We start from the raw sequence: 26,902 nt of genomic DNA on the forward strand, positions 1-26,902 counted from the left end.
GCAGCCAGATTTAAGGATGAGGGCCGAGATCCCCCTCTTGAGCTGGGGGTGCCTGCGTGTGGGGGCCCTTGGGGAAAACAAACCCCGTACTTTTTGGCCAGATGCCACTGCTTGCAACAGCAGTGCAGCCTGGGCTGAGCTTCCCCTCTGCCCTACTGGAAGCCATCCCCTCTTGCCCACTGGGCAGCCCCAGGCTGAAATTACAGCTCATCACGTTTTCTTTGCCTTGCCCATCAGGAGAGCTGCAGAGAACTGGCCGTGCCCTTTTGGGCCCCCCAACCCTGTGGAGGGCAGGGGACTGTGCCTGCCCCCTCCCCAGCCTCCTGTCCCAGCTGCATGCTGCTCCCAGCTCCTCTCAGCAGCACTGGGCAGACTTGGAGCCCAGAGCCAGGAGGATTTGGGCAAGGAGCCTTTTTAGCACAGATCCTTTATCAGCTGCTGTTTGCCTCATGGTGGGGTGGAGATGACTCTCAGGAGACAAGAAGCTCTGATGTGTTATTTTCCTGATGGTGGTGCAGGGGGACAGATGAGATGGATGCTCCCTTTCCAGATGGGTCTCTCCTCTCATCCCAGTACTATGCTGGGGAAGAGCTCTCCCAGCTTCCCCATGGGGTCACTGGGAAGTGTCATTGGACCCTGGGTGCTGGTTTGGCACCACTGGCCCCTCTCCCCTCTGCCCCAGTCCCTGCATCCCCCCAGCCCCTCTGCCCAGCCTAACTGCCCCTCTCTTCTCTGCCTGCCCCTTCCAGATAATAGACAGCGAGAATGAAGCGCTGCTGGCAGCCCTCACCGAGACTTTGGACGATATACAGGGAGATGACATGGGCCTGGCTGCCTTCCGAACTATGGAAGAGGGGGACACGCTCAACCATGCCTACACCTCGCCTGCCCCCTCCCCCAAACCCACCGCCCCGGTCACGGGGGGGCCACCCCCGGCCCCCGAGTTTGATGAGCTGTCTCTAGTAAGAACCCACTTCCTACTGTTTAAGGTGGATTTGGATGAGCCCCTGATAAGCCGGCTGCATGGGTATGATAGGAAGCAAAGGTCTGAATTTTTTCATTCTAGGCTTAAAACTCTCTCTAACCGTCAATTCCAAAGCATATACTTGTATTGTATACGTATACATGTTCTGCATCATTGCTGTCACCTCCATCACCCATCTCACGGGAACGAGCTCTGTGTATACCAATATCTATATCTGAAGGGGGTGGGGGTGGGTGTCGAAGGGGTGAGGGCTGCTTTGGCAAGACCCACACCTGCTTTTAATCCCAGTGTGGATGTGGGGCGGCCCAGGGCTGTCCCCAGCCCAGCCCTGTGCTGGTGGATAAAGGTGGCCGCTCTGCCGCAGGGCCCAGCTCCCCGCTGCTGCTCTCAAAGGGGGAACAGAGGGGGCTTGGCTGGAGTGTCAGACAGGTCATGCCCTCAGCTTTCAGCAGGAGGGTTTAACCCCTCCATGCCCTCCAGTACAACCCCCTCAGGGGCTATGTGGCCTCCAGGTCTTATAGACTTGGTGGCCCAAGCATCTTGTTTGTTCCCAGCCCCACTCCCCCTCCTGGCTGGGACTATCTGGCAGCATTTGCTCCAAACCGCCGCTGTCCCTGCGTGGGGAAGGTCCCTGGGTCGGGTCCTGGGGCTCACAGTTCCCCCCGGGGGTGTCCCAAAGGCCGGGCTGTGGCGGGGAGTGACATCCAGTGGTGACAGTCTGCATTTCCACCGCCCTGCGCAGCGGGGTATATATCACACAGTCGCATGTGTTATATATAGGATGTATACGTTGCAGGGTTGAGGGTGGGGGGGAAAGGTGCTGGTGGCTTCCACCAACAGGACCTGCACACCTAGAGCCCTGGGTCCCCCATTTGACATTTCCCAGCAGACCCTGACCCGGACACCCCCTATTTCTATCGGCTGTCCCACCTGCCGGGGCTCTGTGCCCGCTGGGCAGCGCGAGAGCCCCAGATCTGTCTGCTCCGTGCAGCCCCCCGGGGCCCACGCAGTTGTCTTCCTGTTGAGCTGTTGTTGCCTTCGGTTGTTAGTGTGACATGGGTGGAATATGAAATGTTGTTGCTGGGTGTGGGATTTGGTTTGTTGGGTTGGTTTCGGGTTTTTTTTCCCCCTCTAACCAAAATGGGTTTGAGTGGAAGAAAACCATTACACTGCCCTTCCCATCAGGTGTGGTGGCACTGGGGGTAGCCCAGGGAAAACCTCACTCTGACCCCTGTGGACTTGACAGAGGGTGCTGGGGAAGATCCTCAGCAGGTCCCACAGGGGCTTGCATCTGCCTTCAATGCTCATTAATGAGTTGAAGCCCTCTCTGGATGTTTTGGCTAAATGAGCCTTGCACGGAGATCCAAGCGAGCTGTCCAACCTGTCACTCATGCCAGTGCAAAGTCTCTGTCACTTAAGGGCAGAACTGATGTAGTGAGAAGTTTGGACACCACCACAGCTCTTGTCTGTGTGATGGGAGCTGAGTTGCCTCTGGCAAGTGAATCCCCTCATGTCCCCACTGCCTTCACCTACTTGGGGGTCCCTGGGGATGTGGGTGAATGCTGTGGAGACAGCCCTGACTGCTGCTCCTGCAGCCACGGGCAGGTGGCAAACACCTCCCTGCCTTTTGACTTTTCCTCCCCCATTTTTGGGTCGGTTGCTCAGCAGTGGATGTGCCCAGCACAGGCAGGGCTGTGGCCCTGCTGGTGCTTTCTCTTGCCCTCACTGTGATGCCGACTCCTTTTCTTGCTGCTTCTCTTTGCAGCTGAAGAAGTTGCTCCTCTCTCCGTCGCATGTGCCTCCGGGCTGTGAGGCTCAGCGGGACGGGAGCACCCGGCGCCCGGGGACCCCTAAGTCCCGACCTGCACGGCCCTGCACAAAGGTACTCACACCCAGCACCCACCTCTTGGGAGCCATCCTGAAGGAGGGCATGGAAGGATGGTGTTGGGGAGCATGGGCAGTCTCTGAGCTGGACAGGCAGGCAGGGACCATCGCTGTCACATGCACAGCCACATGCAGCGTTCCCATCCCTGTCTGCACAGCCCTTTGCGCTGGGCTGAGAAATGTCTGGATGTCATTTGGCCCCACTGGGGCCAGGCCTCTCCTGGCTTCCCTGAGTGCTGGTTTGTGGAAGCCCTGCGTGGTCCCTGGCCACCCCTTGCCCCTCTCCTCGCTGCCTGACTTGCCCCTTCTTGCTCAGTCAGGAGCCACAGGCTGGGAAGGTCTGTGTCCCACACTGCAGAGCCAAGTGCCTCACCTAAGCTAATCTCCTGAAACCCAGCAGAAGCTGCTGTCAAAGATTTTTCTACTTGGCTAATGGTAATTGTGCGGTGCATTAGGTCCAGCAAATTAGATTGCCTGGGGAGAGCAGCACATCTCTCCTGGGGAGCAGGAACATCACTGGATGCAGGCTGCTGGAGGGACAGTGCCTGGGGCCATTGGGCTGCCAGCTTTGTGCCCATTGGACCCTGGGCTGACCCCCAGGCAGATCGGGATGCTGGTGGGCTGGAACTGGAGGATTTGAGTATGTGGAGTTGCTCTGTCAGCGTGAGAGGCTTCTCCCCTCGTGCCTGGTACTTGTGTCAGGTCATGGCTACAGGGCTCAGGTCTGACTTTCTCCTCTCTGTTCTCTGAAGGTGGAGGGTCCCCGGGACAGAAGGGCGAGCGTCCCACAGGCACAGAGCCGCAGCTGCACCGAGCTGCACCGGCACCTCACCTCCACCGCCCCCTGCCCCCAGACCAAAGCCTCCCGGGCTCCTGAGGAGTGCCCCAGTGGCCACCACCACCCCTCCCCAGGCGGCTGTTCGCATCACGAGGACGACAGTGACTCCAGCGAGGACTCGCTGAGCTCCGGCGGCTCCGTGACGCCTCCGTCCTCTGCAGAGGATGGCTCCCGCAGCCAGTTCTCCTGCGAGGGGGAGATGCACTCAGTGGTGGAGCTCATCCGTTACATGCACACCTACTGCCTGCCCCCACGGAAGCTGCCCGACGCCAAGCCCCAGCCCTGCAGCAGCCCCTTCAAGAGAGTCAAACCAGACTGCCCAGCACAGCTGGGCCCCCCCGGCAGCACCCAGAGCCGGCCGGGCTGCGCCTGGCAGGCGGCCAGCAGCCGCAAGAAGCCTGGAGCATCCTTCTCCATCCTGAAGGAGCTGCTGGCACAGGACCTGCTGTGTGACGTGAGCAAGCCATACCGCCTGGGCAAGCCCGTGTACGCCGCCCTGGCCTGGCCACCCGGCTCCTCCTCCCCTGTTCCCCCAGCCCAGGATGGGGAGGATTCCGGTGGGACCTGCACGTCCAGAGCCAAAACAGCCCTGGAACTGGGCGAGCCACGGCAGAGCCCCGAGGCAGAGGCAGCGCGGGAGCCAGGTGGCCTCGAGGATGATGCGGGGAAGGGTGCGGGCAGCCCCGGCACAGCCGCGGGGAAGGCGGGCCGCAAGCAGGACAGCACCCTGTACGCCGTCCGACGGTCCAAGAGACTCAACCCTGGGCTTGGCCACTGGCTCTCCTTCCTTGACGAGCCGCCCTCCGAGCCCTCTGTGCCCCGGGAGGCGGGGGACAGCTGTGGGCCCTGGGATGCCCTGGCCTGCAGTGAGCCCGCACCGTGCCCGGCGCTGGACGGCTTCTCTGCTGAAGAGCCAGCAGCTGAAGTGGAGGTGGGGGGCACGGCACCGCCTGTGGAACCCCAGCCCCTCTCCCTGGGCTCCCTGAGGGACAGCAAGCTGGGCGACGGGGCTGAAAGTCGGGGCTGTTCCCTCCTGGAGCAAGCAGGTGAGGGTCCATGCCCAAGGTGCCCATGCTGCTCGCCGGGTGCCTGCCCCTTGGCTGGCAGCCACAAGCACAGCCGAGCCTGACCCATGTGCCAGGTGGCTGTGGGGGTCACATGCATGGAGGGGTTAGGGCCCTGTCTGTTTTCAGGATGCCTTTTCAATCCATGGGGGCCTTGTTCCTCAGCTTCCCCATCCGTATAATGAGAGTGCTAACCCAGCAGGGACTGGGCTGCCCCATCCCTCTGGTTCCCTCTTCCCTGTGGGCTCACCCTGTGCCTGGGCACTGCCATGCAGCTGCACAGGTGCCCCCAAAATCCCAGCTACCAGCAGGCACCCAGGTGGTGAGAACAAATGGCTCAACTCTGCTAGCATCATCCCTCCCCAGTGCCCGCCGCCCTGCCAGGCTGGAGTGGGCAGAGGGGCCCCAGCTCCGCCGTGGGCGCTGGAAGGGGCCCAGCTGCCCTGGTAACCTGCTTCTCTCCCTGCCTTTCAGAAACACCCAGGTGTCTCACGCTGTCCTTGGCACAAACGTAAGTGCTTATGGGGCTCCATGAAGGGCGCAGGGGTTTGCCCGGCGGGGCAGGTGCCCGCAGCGAGCGGGCAGAGCTGCTTCTGCAGAGCAGGCTGAGCCCTGCCGCGGGTGCGGGGCTGCAGGGGCCCGCGGCCATCGCTGGGCTGCAGGCAGCTCGGACAGCCTGGGCCGTGTGCCCCAGAGCTCTGGCTGGCATGGGGAGGGCATGCTGCTCGCCCTGCTGCCCCTCACACCCCTTTGTGGGGTTACTCCATCAGGCAGGGGCTGTGGTGGGAGGGTTTACTCGTAGGCAGCGTTTTCTCAGACTCACTTTGGGGTTTGGGGCTGTGGCTTACCTAAACACGTTTTCTGCTCTTTTCCAGTGACCCAGCCTTTGGGAAGAGAAACTTTGAGCCGATGCTGACTGTGGAGCTGTGTGGGACAGCAGGTAGAATGGGCTTTTAATTTTTCACTTTTGTAAAAATATTCCATGGGACAGGGAAGATTTACCCTAAATTCAGCCTGGAGTCCCCAGCTCCAGCCAAGCCCAGACAAAGGGGTTTGCTCATCCCCCAGGCCAGGACCTCCCTTCGCACCACAAATGCAAGAGACTTCCCATGAGCTGCCTCCACGTCCCAGCACTGCAAGCAGTTATGGGGCATGCGTTTGGGTTGCGGGAGGGGGCTGTTCAGGGGGCTCCTGCCTGAGCCAGGAGGGAAAGGAGAGTCCTCAGGTCCTTGCTGGGATCAAGTATCTCTCTTTTTCCCCAAGTGCTGCTGGGTGGATGAGGCTGTGGGGGCCGAGCAGCCTCCTCCCTCACAAGTCCCAGGCGCTGGGGTGGGACGGGGCAGGACGGCGGGGGCAGAGCTGACTCCCGCCCTTTGTTCGGGGGGGGGGGTTCAGGTCTCACGCCGCCCACCACTCCGCCATATAAACCCGCTGAGGAGGACCTGTACAAGCCAGACATCCCCCAGGAGCCAGGGAAGGAGGACGGGATGGCCCCCAGCCCCGGGGACGCAGCAGCCTCCCAGAAAGCCCCCAAGAAGCACCCTGAGAGGACAGAGCTGTTCGCCCACCTGAGCCGAGCCGCCGGGCGCCCCGCGCTCCCTGAGCAGCAGGGTGTGCTCAAGCGGCCCTTCTCCCGCTCCTTCGGGGACCACGACTACTGCCAGGTGCTGAAGCCCGAGGCCGCCCTGCAGAGGAAGGTGCTCAAGTCGTGGGAGCCCCCGGGCCAGGTGGAGACGGAACACAAGAGGAGGGTCCCGGCCGCCCACTACCAGGGCCTGGAGCTCGGGGGCAAGGAGGCGGGCAGCGAGATGCTGTGGAAGGATGGTGTCAAGCAGCTGAGAGACCAGGAGATCAGAGCCAGCTTAACAAAGCACTTTGGCTTTCTGGACAGTGCTCTCGATGACGATGACATGGTCTTCTGCAAGACCCCTGAATATGACACTGTCTTTGAAGACAGCTGCAGCGAGAGCGGCTCCCCTCTGGAGGAGGAGGAGGAAGAAGAGGAGGAGGAGGAGCATGGCAACACCAAGCTATGCCTGCAGAGAAACGCCCTTTCCAGGACCAGTTTGCATTACTGTTCCCGGAGCAGGTCCAGCTCGGGGTCTTCCTGCTGCCGGTCCCGATCGCCTGCAAGCAGACGCGCCTTCAGGTACAGGGGGCCGTGGGGAGGACACGTGGGTCCATTCTCGCCCCCTGCGTTTGTGCTCTGGTGCATGGCAGCCCCGGCTCTCTCTGCTCTGCTGGCCCAAGTAATAAAGATGCTAATCAATGACAGGAAAGCTATTGAAATAATTGGTGCTACATCAGCAGCTGCTGCCAAGATCAGCCGTACCTGGGAGGGGGTGAGCACTGGCTCGAACCCTCTCCGGCATCTATCGGAAAGGACTTTCCAGGGTCCTTTCCAGCTTCCAGACCCCTGTCTCTCTTTGGCTGTGAGTGCTCCGCAGTGCCCACCCACCCGCTGCTGCAAATGCAGCATGCAGCAGCTTCGCTTTGAGGTTTGAAGCTTTCCCTGCCAGATCCCATGCCCTGGGCTGACCTCCTCTCCCTCTCTTCCCAGGTGTGAGAACAGTGAGCAGTGTCAGGGCGAGAGCAGGCACCGGGGCCATCTGGAGAAGAGACGGGAAAAGGCTGTTGTAAGTGAGCAATCCCCACCCCTCCGTTCATCTCCTGCTCAGAAAAGCAGTGGTGGAGCCCGTTAGCCCCAGCTTCAGCATCTCTTGGTGCGAGGCCAGAGTTAAACAAGGACATGGGGGTGGAGGAGGGAGAGAAAAACCCGTCGGGAAGCGGAAACCACCGGCGATTGGCAATACACAGAGTCCTTGGCCCAGAAATGCCTGGAGCATCCTACGCCGGTGCTTCAGCGCAGTTGGCACTGGCAGTTAGTAGGGTGAGCTGGGGAATCCCTGAAGCTGCTCAGCCCTTACAGCTGCCATCCCTCTGCAGAAGCAGCCTCGTGCATCGGGAACCCTGGCGTGTGCCCATGGGTGGCAGCTGGGGCAGGTGGGTGCCTGGGGGAATAGCTTAGTCCCCTGTACTGTTGTGCACATGCACACACTCACGTGTGCCCCCTTGGCATTCTTTTTTGTCTGCAATGCAATTGAATTTTCCCCCTAACAATTCTTGGGAATGTTTCCCAGCATTTTCACCAGCAGATGCTGAAAAATCTGCAGGAATGCAGAGAGATTTAAAAGAGACAGAGTGGGCAGTGGCTGCTTCAGCCTGATCTAGCTGTCCCCTGTGGCACTGGTGTCCTGGGAGTGACAACCAGAAGCTAGCTGGGGCAGACAGCCAGACCCCAGAAATGTCAGCCTGTGCCCACAGCAGCATTGTCCCCTGTGGCCTGATTCCTGCTACTCCTGCTACTCCTGGCTTGCAGGAGTATCCTCAGGGGCCTCACATTTCCAGAGTCTATTGGCAGCACAGAGATGTGGGATCCCAGAGTCTGAAACCCTTGACTTGCTTTGCCAGGGAGAAGGCAGGGTGGTGTACATCAGGAACCTCTCCAGCAGCATGAGCTCCAGCGAACTGAAGAAGCGCTTTGAAGTATTTGGTGAAATCGTGGAGTGTCAGGTCCTGTCCAGGACTAACAGGTGGGTGAGGAGCGAGCTGTGGTCTGGTGACAAGCCCTCTCCCCAAGCAGCATCAGCACTGCCAGGCAGTGCAGGGTCACTCCTGTACCCAGCTGTGCCTGGGCGAGGGATGCTGGTGGAGTGGAGGGCTCTGTGCCATGCCACTCCCCTCAGCCAGCTGAGCCTGCGGTCTCAGTGCTTTGGGCAAGGAGATACAGTGTGTCCCCTGGGCCAAGGGTATGGGGAGCTGGAAGGATGGAGAGCTGGTGAGATGGAGGGCTTGCAGGAGAAGACAGCAGGAGAGAGCTGGCAGGATGGGGGGCTGGCAGGATGGAGAGGCAGCAGGAGAGAGCTGGTGAGGTGGAGGGCTGGCAGGATGGGAGGACAGCAGGAGAGAGCTGGAGGGCTGGCAGAATGGGAGGACAGCAGGAGAGAGCTGGTGAGATGGAGGGCTGGCAGGATGGAGAGGCAGCAGGAGAGAGCTGGTGAGATGGAGGGCTGGCAGAATGGGGGACTGGGGTGCAGTGCTGGGCAGAGCTGCATTGGAAAGGCTGTGGGGCCCATCACAGCTTGAGTTCTTTCTCTGGTTGCTCAGAGGGGATAAATATGGCCTCATCACGTACCGGTATTCAGAGCATGCCGCCTTATCTCTGAAGAATGGCACCTCACTAAGGAAGAGGAATGAGCCTTCGTTCCAGCTCAGCTCTGGTGGCCTCGGGCACTTCTTCTGGACCAGATATGCTAACTTGGGTAAGAAAGCAGGGGCTGCTTGTTCTGTTTATCAGCAGAGCTGTAACTCTGCTGCACACTGCACCGCTGAACTCCAGTCCTGCACGGACCTTCATCTCCCTTAGGGCCAGCAGGAAAAGCTTACCAGCTCTCCTATGGCTGATGTGCCTGCTCTTAGCTTAGTTAGATGGCTTGGGAAAATGGGGAGAGAAGAAACTGGTGTGAGGACACAGAAGGTGTTGGCTGCCAAATGCAGCATCACACCAGAGGGCTGCCGCGTCTCAGCCGATCACAGACCCTCCTGACCCTGCTGCCTTTCTGCACGGTGCTAAACACTGTCCAGCAGAGAAATCCCTTCCCAGTCATTGGAGAAAGCAGCCAGCAATATCTCATTAGCCCAGGAGGTGCTCTGGGTGGTTTGCTGCTCCACAGGACAGATTCACCACACTGCACATACACTTCTGAGCCAAAATGATGGCACTCAAATGTACTGTGGTTGCATTAACTCTTCCTGGGCTGTATGGGCTTCCACAAGACCTCCATTTGGTGACCATGATGGGTCCCACTGGACCCATCTCTCTACGGGTGGCAGGGCTACAGCCTGAGCCAAGGGATAGGTGTGAAACCTTACACTATTCCTGCAAGAGAAGTGTGATCCAGCCTTCGCTCAGCCCTCGTGGCTGCAATCTTCAGGTGTTTCACAAACACCATGCACTTGTCTGTACCTTCTGCAGGGCATGCAGTGGTTCTGGTATCCCACTTCGTGCGTGAGAGACTGAGGTCTGGAGAGTAAAGCCTGAAGTCTTGTCTTATCTCTAGATAAGAGTTGTGCCCAGTCTGGCACAACTACTGCCTCATCTTTTAGCACCATATAATATCTAATCTGCTCAAAGCAGCAGTCCCTCTGACTTTGGTTGTCAGCCCAAATGCCTACTGTTCATTTAAATAAAACCCAGGGCCTTCTCATTTTGGGCACAGAGGAGATAGGAAACAGATAGCACCCCGTGATGTTAGCACATGGCTGCACAGCGCTGTGGGGAGGGAGGCCAGAGCTGCCCCCCTGCACAGGAGAAGCTCTCTCAGTGCTCCTCACCTGCAGATAGCTGCCAGGCCAGCAGCCACTCCCTTACTGCACAGCTTGGCTCGTTCCTAAAGTGCTGCTCCCTCTGGGATAGGATGAGACCGTGGCATTTCACAGAGGTGAAAAGCAACCGTGCGGTTCATGGCTCATTGAGAGCCACACACAGACAGGGTGAAGCTGCTGCTCAGTGGGGCAGCCTTGCTTGTGGCTTTTTGGGGCACTGTATGTTGATCCCCAGGCCGAGGGTGGGCAGATGGCCCCGTGGCACAGCGCCTCGGAATTCAGCCGTGTCCCGCAGATGTTGGCACACCCAGAACTGGTGCCAATGGTGTGTGGCTTGCCACAGCCCCTCTCCTCGGGGCGAGAGCTGACACCGCCAGGCTGGTGTGCCAGTAGGTGGAGGGGAGGGGGAGCAACGCCCTGTCGTGCCTCAGTTTCCCTCCTGACCTGCTGCCTCATGTCCCTGCCCTTCCCAGATTGCAGCGCGGAGGAGTCCTCCCCAGCTCCAGTGAAAAGCAAGTACGAGACCATGGATTTCGACAGCTTGCTGCAGGAGGCCCAGCTAAGCCTGCATCGGTAACAGCCTTAACCTTGGAGGAATACCTCAATACCTCAGTCAAGGCACTTCCAATATGTTTACGTTTTCAAAGAAATTATTCAGTCTACGGAAAGCGAGAGAGAGCGAGAGAGAGCGAGAGCACGCACGCGCGAGAGAGAGAGACTGCCGTCCCTTTCGAGCGATGTTTACATTGAACAAAGCTGCTTCTGTCTGTGAGTCCCCATGGTGTTGATGTCTCACTGCCACACGTTTAGTCCCCCCGCTTCTGACTGGTTGTTTTAGGGTGAGCCTAGGAGCCCCCCGCCGGCCCCTCTCCCCCATCCTGACCCCCCCTCCGGTGCTCCCGATGTGGAGTTGCAGCTGTGTTCACCATAACATTTTTTTTGTCCGTAGTGTGTGATGATGAAATTGTTAATTGTGAATAGAATCAGGATTATAAACTAATTTTTAATAGAAGAAGAAGAGAAAAAACAAAAGTATATCCTTAAAAAAAATGTATTTATGGCTCAGATGTACTGTAATTCAGATTTATTGTACCGCTTCCTTGATTTTTAACTATGCACTGTAATGAGGCACTTGCCACTCAGCAAATGGGGGGTCAGAGCAGAGTCACGGGGCCAGCACTCACCCGAGGGCTGCAGAGGCACCCACCTTCCCCTGGCAAACGGGGAAGCTCAGCATCGCCCGCTTCGCTGTCAAAGCAATTCTGCCTGCTGTTGTGGTCCCAGCCTGAGGGGTCACGGCACCTGTGGGCCATGGGGCACACCAGCCCCGTGCCATTATCGCCGTGGGGCCAGGCAGCTTTGCAGGTGTGGAGGAGAGGGGTGGTAGAAGGATGCAGTCCCCAGGGGGCTGTGGCACTGCCAGCCAGCACTGCTCCAGCCCTCTGCTGCCTTTGGAGCTGGGAGAGACCGGCTGGGAGGCCGGAGCAGGCCCAGCTTGGTCTGGTGGGCGCTGCTGGCACGGCCTGTGGGATGGGCACCCCTGGGTCCCTGTGAGGGACCTGGCTTCTCTCCAGCTCCTGGGGCGGCTGGGAGACCAGCCAGGCCAAGCAGCTTGCTCGCCATTCGCTCCCACCCCCTGCAAAGCAGGCAGCGTGAGGAGACCCATCTGCCATCCCTGCCTGGCAGCCAGCCCAAAATCCAGAGAGGCAGGGAGGCTGAGGGGAGCGTGGTGTCTGCCTCACACAACACCCTGCCCGCTATCTGATAAGCCATACCCTTCCACAGCACCCAGTTAGCACCCAGGACACACATGCCTGCCAGCATTGCCTGCTCTGCCCCTGGCCAGGAGCCCTTGGGGCTGCAGGGCAGTGCTGGATTTAAGGCATATGCTCAAGCAGCACCCCCCTGAAATTTGCTTGCAAACTTGCCCTTTATCTCCAGGTGAGGTGTGAGAGGCAAAGAGCCCAGACCTGGTGAGCCCGCCAGCGCACTGCTTGCTGAGGGGGTGGGAAGCTCGCTGGTCCTCAAGCCATCGCCATCGTCCCCACTTATTTTCCAGACCCAGAGACCACTAGGGATTCAGCCATCCTTTGTAGATAGAATATTATAGCCTTAACTCTGCCCATAGATTAGAGTCTCCCGGGGTCTGCCCTTGACATGACTTAGGGGTTTTATTCTCGTTTCCCTGGCGTGGGTGCCAGTTCATCTTGCAGGGAGTATGACCAAAGCCTCTGAAATTGCACAAGACGTGACGCCAAGAGCCAGAGCCCTGCCGAGGTGACCCTCAGCTCCAGGGCCACGTGTGTGGTGGTCTCTGGTGGGAGCAGCAGTGTGGGCAGCACCGATACCAGCACAGTTACCTGCCTCCTGCTGCCGGGGAAGCCGTGGTTCTGCCGACAGCCAGCCCGGCACCGCCAGGGCCCGCAGGCCGCTGCAGGGGCTGAGCTGTGGGTCCTCGACCGGCCACGGTCGCTGTCAGGGGACACCCTTGTGCCATTTCAGTCTCAGCAGCAATGTTTGGCGTCTCTCCCCCTACTTCTCACCCCACCTTAGCAAACATGAGTATCTCTGGCCGAGACTGAGCATCTGCTATTGGCAATTGCCTCATTGTAGCTTTGCCTTTTTCTGTCCTAGTATTTCCTCACAACGATGATGTTTACATGTGATTGCTATAGAGCTTATGTAGAATGTATATAGCGACACATTTAGGGTGGGTAGTACTGTCCTGTGCTGTGCTGATGTTTTTCAGAAAATGATCAATCAATCAAAACAAAAAAAACAACAAAAAAAAGCGCAAAGCAGGTGGAATTCTTCCATCTCCCACTCAGCCCGGGACACCGAGCCCCCGCGGCCCGGCCTGCCCGGGGATGCATCCAGCATGGCAGAGGGGAGGGGTAGTGCAGAGCTGGGGGTGCTCCAGAGCCAGGGGATCGCTCAGTCACCTCCCAAGCACTGGTTTTGGTGTACCCAGGAGGAAAACTTCGTGTAGTTTTCCTGCACTGGGTGCCTGGGTTGGCCTGCAGTCCCTGCCCGGGCCTGGCTCTGGGCATCGAGGCCAGGGCTGGGGCAGGAGAGGGCTCACCCGGTGCAGAGCCCATCAGTACTGCACCCACAGGGCAGGAAGAGATGCAATAAGTGGTCTTTGTGGTGCCTGAAGCCTATAAGTGGGATTGGGTGTGGTTTTTTTCCCTTTGGTTGGGTTTTGGGGTTTTTTTTTTGGGATGGTTTTGTTTTCCTTCCTTCTCCATAGAATTTCTGCAGGACTGTGTGTGTGAGACACAGAGGCACGACTGTGCCATTGTGGCAGCAGGGAGGAGCGAGGGGCATGTGCTGCCTGCCCCAGGGCTTTCCCCTGACTTTTAGGACTAGGTGAGAGTGAAGGGTGTTGAGCTCAAGAAGCACAGATTTAGAATCCCTTCACGCAGGGTTTGTGGTGAGGAATGAGTTTCCACTTGATTTTTTTTCTTTTCTTTTAAATATTAAGGTGTCTTTAGCTCTCAGTACTCGAGTCTGCAAAGGGGCAGGAAGGAAGGCTCGGGCACAAGAGGCAGGTGAGAGCTCACTCGCTCCCTTGGCCTGTCACTAATGAGGCAATGAGGCAGGAGCAGAGCAATGCCTGGGCACGGCGGAGTGCTGTGGGGTTGGGGCACGGGGAACACCCCTCAAGGATCAGCTTTAAATCCTGCCCCACCTGTGGCATTGTGACCTCAGAGCTGGGCACCCCAAAAAGGGAACCCTTGCACACCAGCCCTGTGACACCCCAGGAAGTTGCCCCCTCTGCCTGCAAGGGCCAGGGCTGGGGTGGGTAGGAGCACTACAGAGAGGAGCTGGGAGCAAAAGGGTGTGTTATGGCAGGCAGTAAGTAAAGAGGAGGTTTATTTTTTGTTTTGAATGTATAACTATAGAATGTCATTTCCTGCAGGTACTGTGGGGAAATGCTGAATGTGAAGAGTTTCATGAGAAAAATGCCTCTTTGCTTTGTTTTTTTTTGCACAGATTTGCCTGAGAAAAACTGGTTGTTCAGGGTAGGGTACCAGGTTTCTGGCTGGAATCCAGCAGGTCCCTGGGCCTCCGTGGGAAGGAGCAAATGTTTCTGTGTGTCTGGGCAGAATGCAGAGGACAATCCTGGGTTTTAAGTTCAATGCTGCCCCAAAGAAAAGGTTTCTCCCGAATCCTACTCAGTGCAGCTGGCTGAGCTGCATTTCTTCTTCAGTGAAGCAGCAGCTCAGTCACCACATTATAGTCTTGAGTGTCTGATTTCAGCACTGGTCCATGCAAAGGAGCGTTGCAATTGCAGACCAGCACTTAACTGTTTTTTTCTTTTTCTCTTTTCCCCCCCCCCGTTTTAGTTCTTTTTACTTTCTTGGGGGAGGTGTGCTGAATACTGAGGTACACCGCTCACAGTGGAGCCCTCACACCCTTTCTGTTCTAAGCGTTGTAATCCGTCCCCGACAATCTCAAGCAATATCGAGCCAAGCGCAGCCTTTGGGTTTCACCCTTCTTCCCTCACCCACCCTGGGGCTGAGGGCAGCAGTGACAAGCCTGGCCACGGTGCCCACTGGCCACGGTGCCCACTGGCCACGGCACTGAGCCCAGAGCCACGCTGCAGCAAAGAACAAGCTGGGGAAGGAGAGTGTGTATACATGTGAGAAAAAGAGAGAAACATTACATTGATGCATTTCTTGAGAAAGGTGTAAGAATTTCACCTAAAAAGGGGCACATCTGCATTGTTATTTATAAACAACAAAAAAGCTAAAGTCTGTCTTTTCCCTTTTTGTTTTTTTAAGCAAAAGGACACTGCTGATAATTATCAGGGGCCAATTCTGCCTCCTTTACTCATGCCGAGTAAGTACCACTTAACTCTGCAATTTTCTACTTGCAGAGTAAGTAGCAGAATTGATCCCTCTGTGATTAAGAATCAAGTTTTTAGTCTGTTTGGTTTTGGGTTTTATTTTGACTTGGTAGCGGTTTTTTATATTTCACTTAATTTCTCCCCCTCCTCCCCTCCCAGTTCCGTTCCGTTGTGTCTTTATTTATGTAATATACTTTAACCTTCAGAGATGGCATGGATTCTTATGCCCTTCCTTTATTATTATTGTTATTATTTTTTAAAGAAGAAGAGATTTATTTCTAGTGTGATTTAACTGTCTACCTTCTAAAACGAGAGAACGTTTTCTTGTATTTTTACATTGTCAGATTCTATAGTTTCATAGATAATTTAACCAAATCGCTCAGTGTATTATCTATATCTATCCAGTGGGTATAAAAGTTCTATTTTAAATTGTGTAAATACTTCAGAACTGGCTTCTTTTTCAGACTCCCCTGCTGTGGAGTTACTTGTTTACATCAAAAAGACTGTAGAATCTCTACGCTCATGTACTGTAAATAGTGAAGTGATCTGCCTATAAATAAACAATAACGTATATACTATAAAGTGGAAAGAAACCGAAAGGAACAAGTCTGTGCTGCTAGTACTTTAGTTTATTAGGGCAAGCCTGCTCTGGGAGGTGTTTTGCTTTGCAGAAGGTGCTCTCCCGTGTCTGCCTAGCTGGCAGTGGGGTGGTGGGGGCATGGCTGGGGCTAGAGGGGTGCTAGAGCCCCCCTGCTCACTCACACCAATGCTGCACCCCTGCCAGGGATTGCAAGAAAAAGTGTGGAAAAGACTCTGGGCAGTGATACAGCAACTGTCTGGCTCAGGATGGCACCTGGATAGAGCCCAGCATGGGTCCCCCGGCCAGCCACCCCAAAGCCAGCACCTTGCCACTGCTGCACCCCCGTGGAGAACTGCCAGGAAGCCCATTTCCCTGCTGCTTTCCAAAAAACCATGAGCTTCAAAGGCCACCAGACAGGAATGTTTTTGTAAGATACAGCAGGACACAGCGATGCTGCCAGTGGCAGGACAGACTGAAGCAGTCTGCAGCTGGGGCAGTGGTGTTGGGGTGCCCGGGGTGGGTGCCAGCGGAGTCCCTGGCGAGCAGAGCTCCTGGTGGAGGAGGGGGCTGCAGGGAGGGACAGACCCACAGCTGAGGCTTGTCCTCCCAGCCTGACCTGCCTTCCCAGGCTGCTTCCTGGCAAACAAAGGGCTGATACTCTTCATTGCCACCCTGTGAGCAGACCTACAGCTGGAAGAGAGCTGACGGTGCATAGCGTTATCAGTTCGGCAGCTCCCTTAGTGCCAGCAATCCCTTCCAGCCATTTGGAAAAACAACCCCAATGTGACACTTCTTGTTTTGCCATAACTTTGTGATAAAACAGCTTCTTCTCACATGGACAGGTCCTGCTTTTGTGGTGGCTCATGTGGCTGCTTTCCAGGTGCCAGAGCGAAGGGAGGTGGTGTTATCCCCCTGTGCTGGGCATGCTGTGCCTTGTGGGATGGGAAGATAAGTCAGTGTGGGGCTTTGTGAGCAGGGCTTTTGCTGCTGACCTTGGCTGGCTGGCACTTGGCAGGTGGTATGGGCAGTGTGGGCAGCAGGCAGAGCAGGGCTGCAGGGGTGGCATGGGTAGCCAGGGCAGCATGGCAGTGTTTGCAGCTGCCCTGCTGAGACCACAGCTGCCTTGGGCCCTGCTGGCTTGGTAGGACACCCACACCTGTGGGGGACAGCAAAGCAATGCCTGGATATGCCACACCAGGCTCATGCTCTCAACCAGCATGAAATGGTGGCCCTTTGGGATTTATTTCACTGCCTGGCAAACTGTCCTGTGCTGCCCTTTGGACTTTCAACTTCCACCTGTGCCCTGGGCAGTGTCATCCAACACCAAATCTTGCCCTGGGCTCTGCTAGGTACAGGAGCTCCTTGCTTCCCAACATGGACATTAGCTTCTGGGCCACACAAGGCCTGTCCACGGCATTCTGGAGGCCATACTTCAGTAATGCAAGCATTTGCCTACTCAGCATTTATGAGTCCGAGGCCCACCCAGGTGTCTTCACAGGGAAGAACAGGGACAGCTTTGGTTTCTTTGCTCCTTGACAGCTCAGGGATCTCCCTGCCCACAACAGCTGCCTGCACACCCACAAGGGACCTTCCTCCCAGCTCCCTCCCCAAGACACCTGCAGTTCCCACCTCCTGTGCTTGCTGTGCCTTTAAATGCCAGTGGAGAGCTTTCTCCAGGTGCTGCTGGTTTTGAGTCATGCAACCTCTGTTCCCTCTTTCTCTCCCCCTCAGTCTTAGCTGGATATGCTTTAATTTTTCGCACACAAATACCTTTTCACACTCAGGTTTGGGCTCCTCGTGTTTCTCAGCAGGCTCTCACAGGTAAGAAAGCACTATCCTCCCCACTTCCTTTTCCAGCAGTAACCCTGCTCTCCCCACACCCCATGGCCCCGCTGACTCGGAGCATTTCCAGCTCCTTCCGTCTGCAGGCTCTTGCCTGTGGAGCACAGCAGCCCATGCTTGGCGTTGGCTGCCCTTTGATGACCAGGGCAAGGGCAGCAAACCTGCCCTGGCAGCAGCTGTGACGGGTGAGGTGCTGGCACAGGGCTCCTGGGGAACAGCCAGCTCTGCCCAGGCTGCTACCTCCCTCCTTTCCTAAGCATCTCCCTTTCCAGCTTTACATCCAGGAGGACTCCTCCTTGCTTGTGCAGTCATGCGTTAATCACCATGAGGAAGCAGCTGCCTGGATGGAGGCTGAGCACCAAAGGAATAAGATAGCTGGAGAGAGGAGGGCAGCTCAGGTTTGCCAGGAGCTGCTCTCTGCCCACCTGTAGGTCAATGGCCTGCAGAGCAGAGGGAAGACACTTGCTCATCACCTGAATAACAGTGATGATTGTAAACTACCTACACTGCAGTAGGGCACATGAGCCCTTGATACCCTGGGCTCTCAGCATGCCCTGACCCACTGAAGGCTGACTGTCCATGCTGGAGAAAGGCAGAGAGGGGTTAGATGGCCTCAGAGCCTGGCACACACTGTCATCTGTATCTGCTTGTGCTGGTTTCGGATCACTTGGTTTCCTCATTGCAGTGGGTCTGCAAAGTAACGGTATCTGCCTGGGGAAAGGCCAGGAAAAGATTTGTCTCCTCACTGCTAAATGGGCAAAGTCTTGGGTGAAAGCCCTGGCTTTCCTCAGCACCACCGTCTCCATTCATCACTGGGAGCCACTGAAAGTCATCTCCAGGCAGTGACTCGGCACTCCAAGGATGAAAGAGAACTCTGCAGTGCCCTGGGATGTGGGGCTCTCCCTGAGCAGTGGCAGCAGGGACACTGCTCCAAGCACCCTTACCCCTGGGGTTCAGCTCACCTTTAAGCTTACTTCCAGGAAACAGAAGTCCAGGTTTGCTCTGCTGGGTTTTTGCAATTAGTCAAAGCCAACCAGCACTGAAATACTGTTGTATTTAAAAATCATACAGAAAAATAAACACATCTGGCAACTAGTTATTGCTCCCTCCACTGTGCTTCGGGTATAAGCTCTCTCCCTGCTCCTGAATTTGCCCACCCTTCAGTGCTGTACATCAGTGCAGCTGTGAGGCCTGGGGGAAGACTTAAAAAGCTTGCTTGGCTGTGGCTACACACCATTTTGCCATGTGGGCTACCTGCAAGTCTACAGTGCCCATTACCTGCAGCTTCCAGCATCTCCTGGCCATCTAAACTCCTGAAGGAAATGAGTTTTTCTTCAATGAAAGATTTGAGAACTTTAAAGAAGATTTTAGGCTAGGTGATTTGCAGGCAGCACACAGAGCAGCAAGGCTGCAGCAGCACGCAGGTGGAGCAGCAGCTTGTCTCAGCCCATGTCTGGGAGCAGGGCACAGTAAGCAGCCCAGAGTGATCCACAAAATCCCCACTGGTTTCAGCTGGGAGTAAGTGCACCTGCAGTCCTCACAGGCTCCAAGCAGAGCAAATAGGACTTTCTCCCATGCAGCAGCAGGTTTTGGGGTTGGGATGCACACAGCAGCCTGGCAATCAGCTGGTGCCATGTGCACTTTGTGAAGCATTTGCAAATGCAAGTTCTGCCATGCCGGAGGAGGTGAGGAAGGGCAATGGGAAGGAGCAATTTCATGTTCTTTGGGGAAACAGCCAGGTGAGGACTGCATACAGTGTTAGTCATGTCTGAGACAACTGTAGGGATTAGTAGTGAAGTGTGAAGCCGCAAACCCTGTGGAGGGGAGAAAAATAATGACAAAGGACACAGAGCAGTTAGGAATGACACCTCACTAGGGTAGTACAACCAACATTGGAAACATCCCCATTCGGCCAAGGTCATAGAGTGGTAGGGAGCAGGTAACAGGCAGCAAGCTAAAAATGAGCTTGTGCTCTGAAATGGAGGGAATAATTCTAGCTCCTCCCAGCAGGTGCATCATGTCAGACAGGACTGAGGCCAATACCATCAGGAAGAGGTTTGTATGATGAATTCTTGTTAAAAGAACTATTGTTTCTCTGGGCATTTAGCCGAGTGCAGAGTCCTTGCCTGGACAGCAGCTCAGGAGTCTCGCTTGGTTCAAGTAAAATGTGTTTAACAAGTTCTTGAGAGCAATGAGAGCAGCTCAGTAACACCAGCCTTTGCAGACAACACAGGCAGCAGGATCTCTGCCGTGGGGACACTCTCTGGTGGTGTTTTGTGCCAGCAGCTTCTCAGAATAACGGGACAGAGAAAACAGGGAAAGGAGCAGCTTTTACAATCGCAAATGTGCTGTCTCCATCCTCCTCTCGCCTCTGCTTCTGAAATGAAGGAGCCTTTTCTTCTCACCTCTTTCTAGGATAAACTAAAGCCTAGGACTCGAAGTGGGGAGCAGCCCCGAGCAGAGGCCTCTGCCAGCTGCCGGTGCACTCGAGCACTGAGGGCGGGTAAGAACCTGCGCAGCGCCGGAGCAGCGCAGAGGAGCGGTGGGCACAGGGCCAGGCGTTAACGAGGGAGGGTCGCCGCATGCTGTTTCGAGAAATGCCTACAAGAGGCTTTGGATGAAGCCAGGTCACGCAGAGCGCTGCCGCGGGCCCCGCGATGCGGCCGCTGCCCTCCCGGTTCGGGCGGAGGGGGGCCCCGTCCCGCTGGGGGCCCCGTCCCGCTGGGGACCCCGTCCCGCTGGGGGCCCCGTCCCGCTGGGGCTCCGGGCCGCTGGGGGCCCCGTCCCGCCACGGCCGCGCTTCCGCCGGGGTGGCAGGGCCGGGATGAGCCTGCGGGCGGGGCGGGACGCGGCTGCTCCACGTACACAGAGCCGCTGCTGCTTTCGGTTTCCTTTTCCGCTGCACTCCCGCAGGCGCCATGGCCGAGCCGGTCTCTGTGGCGGGGCTGGAGGAGGACTTGACCTGTGCCATCTGCCTGAGCATTTACAGCGACCCCGTGACCCTGAGCTGCGGCCACAGCTTCTGCAAGGAGTGCATCCAGAGCTGCCTCAAGCAGTGCCCACAGAGCCCCTTCAGCTGCCCGCTCTGCCATGGCCAGGCAGACGCCACCGTGCAGCTGCAGCCCAACATCCAGCTCCGCAGCATCGCCCAGAAGTTTTTGGATGCTCCTGCCCCTCCAGAGGAGGCAAAGCGTGAGGTACCGTGCAAAGAGGAAGGGGAAAGTTCGGGCCAGGAAGACAAGGTGATCCGCTGTGATTTCTGCCTTCAAGATCCTGAGCCAGCCATGAAGACGTGCCTGAGCTGCGAGGCCTCCCTGTGCCAAGCCCACCTGAGCAGGCACACCAAGAAGAGCACCTGGAAGGACCATGTCCTGGTGGAGCCCTGCAACACCCAGGCTTTGGCCGAGAGGAAATGCAGCAAGCATGGCAAAGTGCTGGAGTGCTTCTGCAAGACGGACTCTCTCTGCCTCTGCATGCTGTGCTGTGTCATGGGCTCCCACAAGAACCACGAGATTGTCACTTTGGAGGAGGCTTTCGACCAAGCGCAGGTAAGAGGCTGCCAGGGCAGAGGGCCTGGGCGCAGATTGCATTAGGAACACCACGGAGGTGAGTGGCACGGAGAGCTGCTTGCAGCACAGGGATGAAACAGGTCCAGAGTTTCAGACCTGCAGACTCTGGATGGGCTTAAGTCTCCATCTTGGGATACTGGGCTTTTATTCCTGCTTTTGCCACATTCCCTCTGGGCTCGCCCCTCAGGATTTAAAACAAGATGTTACCAAATACTTTCTTTCCTTCCTGGGGTGCCAGACTGGTGGGACAGAGTGCTTGTGGCTATACTTTTAGCCCTCAGTGCACTTTCCAGCCAGAAGATCAGCCTGAGCTGCATTTATTCAAAGGAAATTAACGACAGAGTAACCAAAAGGGAGCTATCAGCTCTGGAAGTAGTTTTATATGTGATTTAAAAGCATGAGCAGTTTTCAGTTTCAAAATGTATTTCCCCTGCTTGTAATTGTGGTGTTTGTTCATGGATAAAATCTTCCAGTAAACCTTTATGTATTGATTTTGTCGTGAGAGCTTGCAGTGAACAAACTTTTTGCAGGTCTTGCTTAACCCACTCCATTAAATTGCTGGTCTCATGCACATGTGTCAGTCCTATCCTCATATTTTTTAGACGCTTCTTCCTGAAACTCTACAAGAAGTGAGAACATATGAAACTGCACTGAAGGAAACCATGACAAAACTGCTGCAACAAGAGGAGAAAGTAAAGGTTTGTTTGAAGGTTCCATATCTTTTCAGGGATGGTTGCATGCTGGTGGCCGATAAGGTTTTGTTTTGTGCTTTCCCAGATGATGGGTTACAAAGCTTTTGAGTTCCTGGGTGGTTTCTCAGATATTTTCTAGGTTTCTTCTTTGAGGGAACAATTTTCTCACCAGTCTGGGAAGTACATTCTTAGTGTTCAAAGGACCTTTGAGCTTGAAAGGTACTGCAAAGTCCATGTCTCCTGATGAGTGGGTGGTGGTTAGCTTTTTTGTCTGAACAACCTTTTGCACTTTGCAGACTCTGCGATATTTGTGGAAAAGATACAGACCATGTTACAGTGATTTTATTCCTCTTTACAACTAGAAATTCCTATGGCTCTGAGAAGTTGGTAGGAACGAGGTTAAAAGATTGCCCCAAATTGTCTGCTTTTTGCTCCCAGGTGCAAATGCCTATTTAAAAGCTCTGAAGGAGCAGGGAAATGAACACAGCTCTCCAAATCCCAGTTCATTCTGCCTAGGCAGAATTGTCACTTGCCTTCCTCCAGCAGTAAAAGCCATGGGACTAGAAGTCCTGGTCCTGGGCAAAGGAAATGTTCCCTTCTAGTCTGAAGACAAAACCGTACCCGTTGGCAGCGTCCTGGCTGGCAGTGTAGCTGCTTTCAAACAGTGAAGGACACTTGGTGGAGGCAGTAAGCAGAGAAACTGGTTTTCCTCACCCATCCTTAAAAGGACCAGAGACAATGTGTCCATAGAAAAATATCTGTGCAGAGGAAGGAAATATATGAAAATTGAGAGCCTTCATCAAGCATTGTGCATTCCATCTTTTTCTGGTCAGATGCTGGGGAATGCCACTTAGGACACTCTGCTGTCAGAGAGGCATCTTGGTTTGATGTCATATGGAGAGGCACTAAGCCAGTAGTTACTTCTGTGAGCCCAGAAAAGGCCAGGCTCTTTTTTGAGTGGGAGTTAGTGTGGAAAATGCAGTCCCTAACAGCTTTGAAAGTGTTTTCTTAATAGACTAAGGAGACCTGGCAGAAGAGTCAGCTTGGCAAGCTCTTTGGAGAGATGTGTATGCAGCTAAGTTACACAGAAGAAAAGGTCCTAAAAACTCTCAGGGACAGCGAGGAGCAACAGCTTTCTCAGATTCAGTCACAGATACTAAAATACAAAGATGAGAAGGATGCAGTCATCTGTGATATACGGAAGCTGGAGGCTCTGAAAGATCAGAAGGATCTACTTCTTTTTGTCAAGGTACAATGTTTTGTCAGCATCTCTCTTCCCAGAGATACTCAGCTCTTGGGCTGGCCTTTGCCTGCACTATACTAAATTGACTTTCAAAATGTCTTTTACAGACTTTTACAGAAATTCAGGCCAGGTAAGCTCGTCCCACGGTGATCTGCTCTTGCATTACATGTTGCTTCAGGTGACTGTGGTCTGCTAGCCAAGCCTGCATGCACTGCTGGCCCACAGCTCCCTGGGCTCATCCTGGCCACCCCTTGGGCTTGCTGACTGCATGCTGGGCCTGGCTTTGCCAGAGACCTGGAGAAAGCCCCAAATACTAACAGAGGTCATGTGTGACTCTTCATGTACAACATGGCTTCTTCTTCTGTACATGTGTTCTCCAGACCCATTCTGAGGGCAGTTCCTGAATGTTCAGGTACCTGGGTGGGCATGCAAAGAAAGGATGAGTTTAGGGATCCTGAATCATCCTCGATTTGCGTTGCCTTCTGCTTGTAAGAAGTAAATGTGGAAGGAGGGAAAACACTCAGTGAAGTCGTGAGTCTGCAGACTTCATGGCTGTTCTTCAGTGCCTGCCCAGCACTGATCCTCCACCACAGCCTGGAGACTTGTACTGTCCATGGAGTGAGCTTCATCCTAATGATCTTGAACAGATTTGGGGTTTTGGGAAAAGACTGGTCAGAGCAGGAGTCCCTGGGAAAGGTGCAGAGGGAGAAAAGGATAGAATTGGTTTTCTATATCTCCCACTGAGGCTGAATGGTGATCAGGGATGGGCTGGGTGATGGTTTGTTTCCTGATGACTTGCTGCTCTTCTGATGTCCTTCTGTGTGTTTTAGGAAGCGCAAGCTAGATCCTAACGAGGGTGATATAAAACTGCCAACACCACCTATTGTTTTGAACAAATTAACAAGGGGAGCTACTCTAAGGCTTTTCCGGCAGTTCCACTCAGACATGCAGTTCTTATTTCAAACACCACCTGGTAAGTGGTCATTTCACTCCATGACAAGCAAGACAACATATTTAAGAAAGGACTGTAATGAGACACCCAGCACACCAAGTACCCCTGGAAGAACTGGCAGTTAACATGTATGAATATTTTCATGTATGAGGATATGAAGGGGTGCTTGTCCTGGCCTTCAGCACCTTGGGACATGCCTTGAATACATCTGTTAAAATGGACTCCAGAGGTGTGGAGTTTTCTAGAAGAAAAAGTATTGCTATTCTCTTCTCATATCCTCCCTGAGAACTTCTAGATCTTCCAGAAGAATTCTCTGGGAGAATTAAGAGAATAGCAATACTTCTTCTGTCTGTAGCCTGACTTTGATCCCCTGTAGGACAGGGAGAGTTGAGAACTCATCACAGCAGCAGCAGGTGGATTTTGTCTTGTGATGTAAATGATTTACTCTTTCAGTAATTCTACTCTTTTGCAATGTTTTGTGAGATCAACCTGCAGTCCCAGTGCTGTGCATGGTGGGATGCTTGTCCAACTGCATTGAAAAAATAAGGTTCCCTTATTACTGCTGTCTTGATGGTGCTTGAGCCTTTGCTCAAGTGAGAGACAGCTGAGGTGAGGAGGCTCTGCCCAGGGTGTGCGTCACACTGTGTGACGTGCCCACCTAACTGGCTGCCATCCCTGCAGCCCTGGGTACACTGAGAAGCTCACTGTGCTCATGGCTGCCTCTGAGCTCAGTCTGCACCATCCCTGTAAGCATAGTCTAGACTTATTCTCTCAGATCCAGGCTTTCCCAGTTACACCATCTGAGCAATTTGAGTTGGTTGCCCAAGTCTGACGTGATGTTGGTCTCCTGAAGGAGTCGCTTCCAGAGCAGAAAGTGCCACAAATGTTGAAAGGCATCATGTGCAAGAGAAGGTCTGAATAAAAACATTCTGCAAGTTCCTGAGTGTACAATTACCTTCTTCTGACTGGTCACGCTAAGAAGTTGTAGGGAGTAACTTGAAATGATCCTAAGCAAATAAGCATTTATAAAATGGCTGTGCTGCTCCTCACACATTTCTTGTACGTGGCTATTAATCTGGGAAGCTTTAAAAAATGCCTAATGAAGCTCTGCAGGACAGTGATGGAGAGTGAAGATCTAAGGGTTGCTGTAGTTGGAAATAAAAAGCAAAATGACACTTTAAAATTGTGAAAGGCAGGCATTGGAATATAATATCAACCCCCTTTAGAATTACATAGGAGCACCTAAGAGAGGTGCAGAAGGTGTTCGGAGTTAATGTCTATTTTTAATGACTTGGGTGGCTTGGACTTGGATAGGATGACTTGGATTGGGAAATCTAGGCTTCAGCAATGCAAATCTGCAGTTATCTGTTAATCATAATGTGTTGTTTTTTTCTTTCTATAGTTCATGAACATTTGACTTATCAAGAGGATTTGTGTAGTCCTGTTCCCAATGTAATCCCTGCACCCTCGCATCTATCATTTGGGTTCTCAAGTAACAAAATCCCTGCATCCCCACAACCTTTATATGGATTATCATTCACACGCAATGCCACCCCCTATACAAAGAGAGAACACAAGAGCCATCAGAGCTTCTCAACAGGCTGTCACTTCTGGGAGGTGGACACCAGCAACGCGAGGCAGTGGGAGCTCGGAATCTGTCAGAACAACTTTCTGTGCTACCTGCAAATGTCTCATAATAGTTACCTCTGTCTATTCCTAGCTGGAACCAAGATCACAGAGAAGCACTTTCCTACAGCTCTCAAAGTGGTCAGGGTAGAGCTAGACTGCAGAAGAAATATACTGTCATTTTATGACGTGTCTGAAAGGTGTGAAGATCCTGCTGACGGCCTCAAGCTTATAGAGTCAATAAGCATCCCTTCAAACTATCCTGCCAGAGCTTTTTTCAGCATGTCTGATGGCAATTTGAAGCTCCTGTAGTGATGTGGGGACAACGTGCTGGTTTCTATTTCCAGGCCTGTGTGTTGGGACTGCTGCTGTGAGGAGGCTGTGCTGAGCTGGCATATTAGAAATTGGATTTGGGGGATGCTGTGGTGGCTCATCCCTGTCATATACCTCTGTGGAGTATATCACAGCCCACTGCCACTGACTGCAAGAGCTCCTGTCTTATTTGTTCTGTTAATCATGATGGAAATACTTTTAAGTTGCACTGTCTTTTTCCTCAGCTGGATGAGATGCTATGTTGACTGCATGTTATTAAAGTAATTGAGTTTGCAAAACTAAATGGCTGTTAGTTTATAAAAAACAATTGACAGCACTACATTAACTGCTATAGAACTAAGCAGCAGTGATGACAATCTTTGCTCCCATGCCTCAGCTTTTGCTTCTGCCCTCCCCTCCTTCATCTGACCCACACAACTGAAGCCAACCAGTGCAGAAGCAAAGCTGTGGGAGGAGGGTAGGGACTGGGTGGTAAGACCCCCATATGCCCTTGCTCTCTGCTACTGTCAGACCCTGTGAGCTCTCTCTTAGATCACTTTCCTCCTTGCCTCAACTTTAATTTCCTCCTCACCTATTCAAAAAAACCAAACCCTCACAGCAAAGGGAGTAATAAAGAGGAAGCCTCCTGTGCCTTTAGTCTGTGCCACGTGGGGCCTGGGTTAGTTTGTTCTTATGACTGTCCAAACACCTTGGAAACGAAGAGGTGATATTCCTGCCTGGGATTCTGCTGCCCTCAGACAGAGGTAGGGTATTTGCATGAAGAGGTCCAGGCAGGAGCTTTTCACCCCAGAAGGGACGGTGAAGGATCAGTAAAGGCACTAGTTTTGCTTATACTAAAAGAAAGCCTTGTTCAGTCTTAGAAGAAAGCAGCTACATTTTGTCTTTTGCATTTCATACACTACAATCATGTGGAACACTGTGGGGGTAGAGTTGAGTCTCTGAGCTGCAACCACCCTGGCTGCTGCTCCATCTGGTCTTTGGAGTACAAGGTAAGCAGTGCTCATGGCAGGGGCCAGGGAGATTCTGTCCTGGAGTGTCTTTCCCAGCCCTTGTTTCC

General features: G+C 54.3%; 2 protein-coding genes across 2 annotated transcripts in view; both read left to right on the forward strand.

Moving 5' to 3' along the window:
• The window catches only part of PPARGC1B (PPARG coactivator 1 beta), a 50,567-nt gene extending 35,003 nt beyond the window's left edge, over window positions 1-15,564 (forward strand). The window contains exons 3-12 of the mRNA XM_062002902.1: window positions 750-962; window positions 2,751-2,867; window positions 3,622-4,753; window positions 5,246-5,282; window positions 5,647-5,711; window positions 6,167-6,920; window positions 7,332-7,407; window positions 8,243-8,364; window positions 8,939-9,093; window positions 10,630-15,564. Of these exons, the coding sequence (XP_061858886.1) occupies window positions 750-962; window positions 2,751-2,867; window positions 3,622-4,753; window positions 5,246-5,282; window positions 5,647-5,711; window positions 6,167-6,920; window positions 7,332-7,407; window positions 8,243-8,364; window positions 8,939-9,093; window positions 10,630-10,733 (2,775 nt within the window). The 3' untranslated portion in view covers window positions 10,734-15,564. The remainder of the gene's footprint in view (window positions 1-749; window positions 963-2,750; window positions 2,868-3,621; window positions 4,754-5,245; window positions 5,283-5,646; window positions 5,712-6,166; window positions 6,921-7,331; window positions 7,408-8,242; window positions 8,365-8,938; window positions 9,094-10,629) is intronic.
• Window positions 15,565-20,301: 4,737 nt separating this feature from the next.
• Window positions 20,302-26,128, forward strand: LOC104552624 (E3 ubiquitin-protein ligase TRIM62). The gene is made up of 6 exons (XM_062002895.1): window positions 20,302-20,978; window positions 21,602-21,697; window positions 22,707-22,940; window positions 23,042-23,064; window positions 23,765-23,907; window positions 25,289-26,128. Exons 1-6 carry the CDS (start codon window positions 20,349-20,351, stop codon window positions 25,822-25,824), a joined length of 1,662 nt encoding a protein of 553 aa, XP_061858879.1. The 5' UTR covers window positions 20,302-20,348; the 3' UTR covers window positions 25,825-26,128.
• The last annotated feature ends 774 nt before the right edge of the window (window positions 26,129-26,902 follow it).

This window comes from Colius striatus, chromosome 9, assembly GCF_028858725.1.
Source record: "Colius striatus isolate bColStr4 chromosome 9, bColStr4.1.hap1, whole genome shotgun sequence".
Taxonomy (NCBI): domain Eukaryota; kingdom Metazoa; phylum Chordata; class Aves; order Coliiformes; family Coliidae; genus Colius; species Colius striatus.

Bases quoted from the DNA above. Each gene is read 5' to 3' on its own strand.
- LOC104552624 (XM_062002895.1), top strand. From the start codon at position 20,349: ATGGCCGAGCCGGTCTCTGTGGCGGGGCTGGAGGAGGACTTGACCTGT. The intron at 20,979-21,601 runs GTAAGAGGCTGC...CATATTTTTTAG, and splicing joins AGGCTTTCGACCAAGCGCAG to ACGCTTCTTCCTGAAACTCT. The intron at 23,065-23,764 runs GTAAGCTCGTCC...TGTGTGTTTTAG, and splicing joins TTTACAGAAATTCAGGCCAG to GAAGCGCAAGCTAGATCCTA.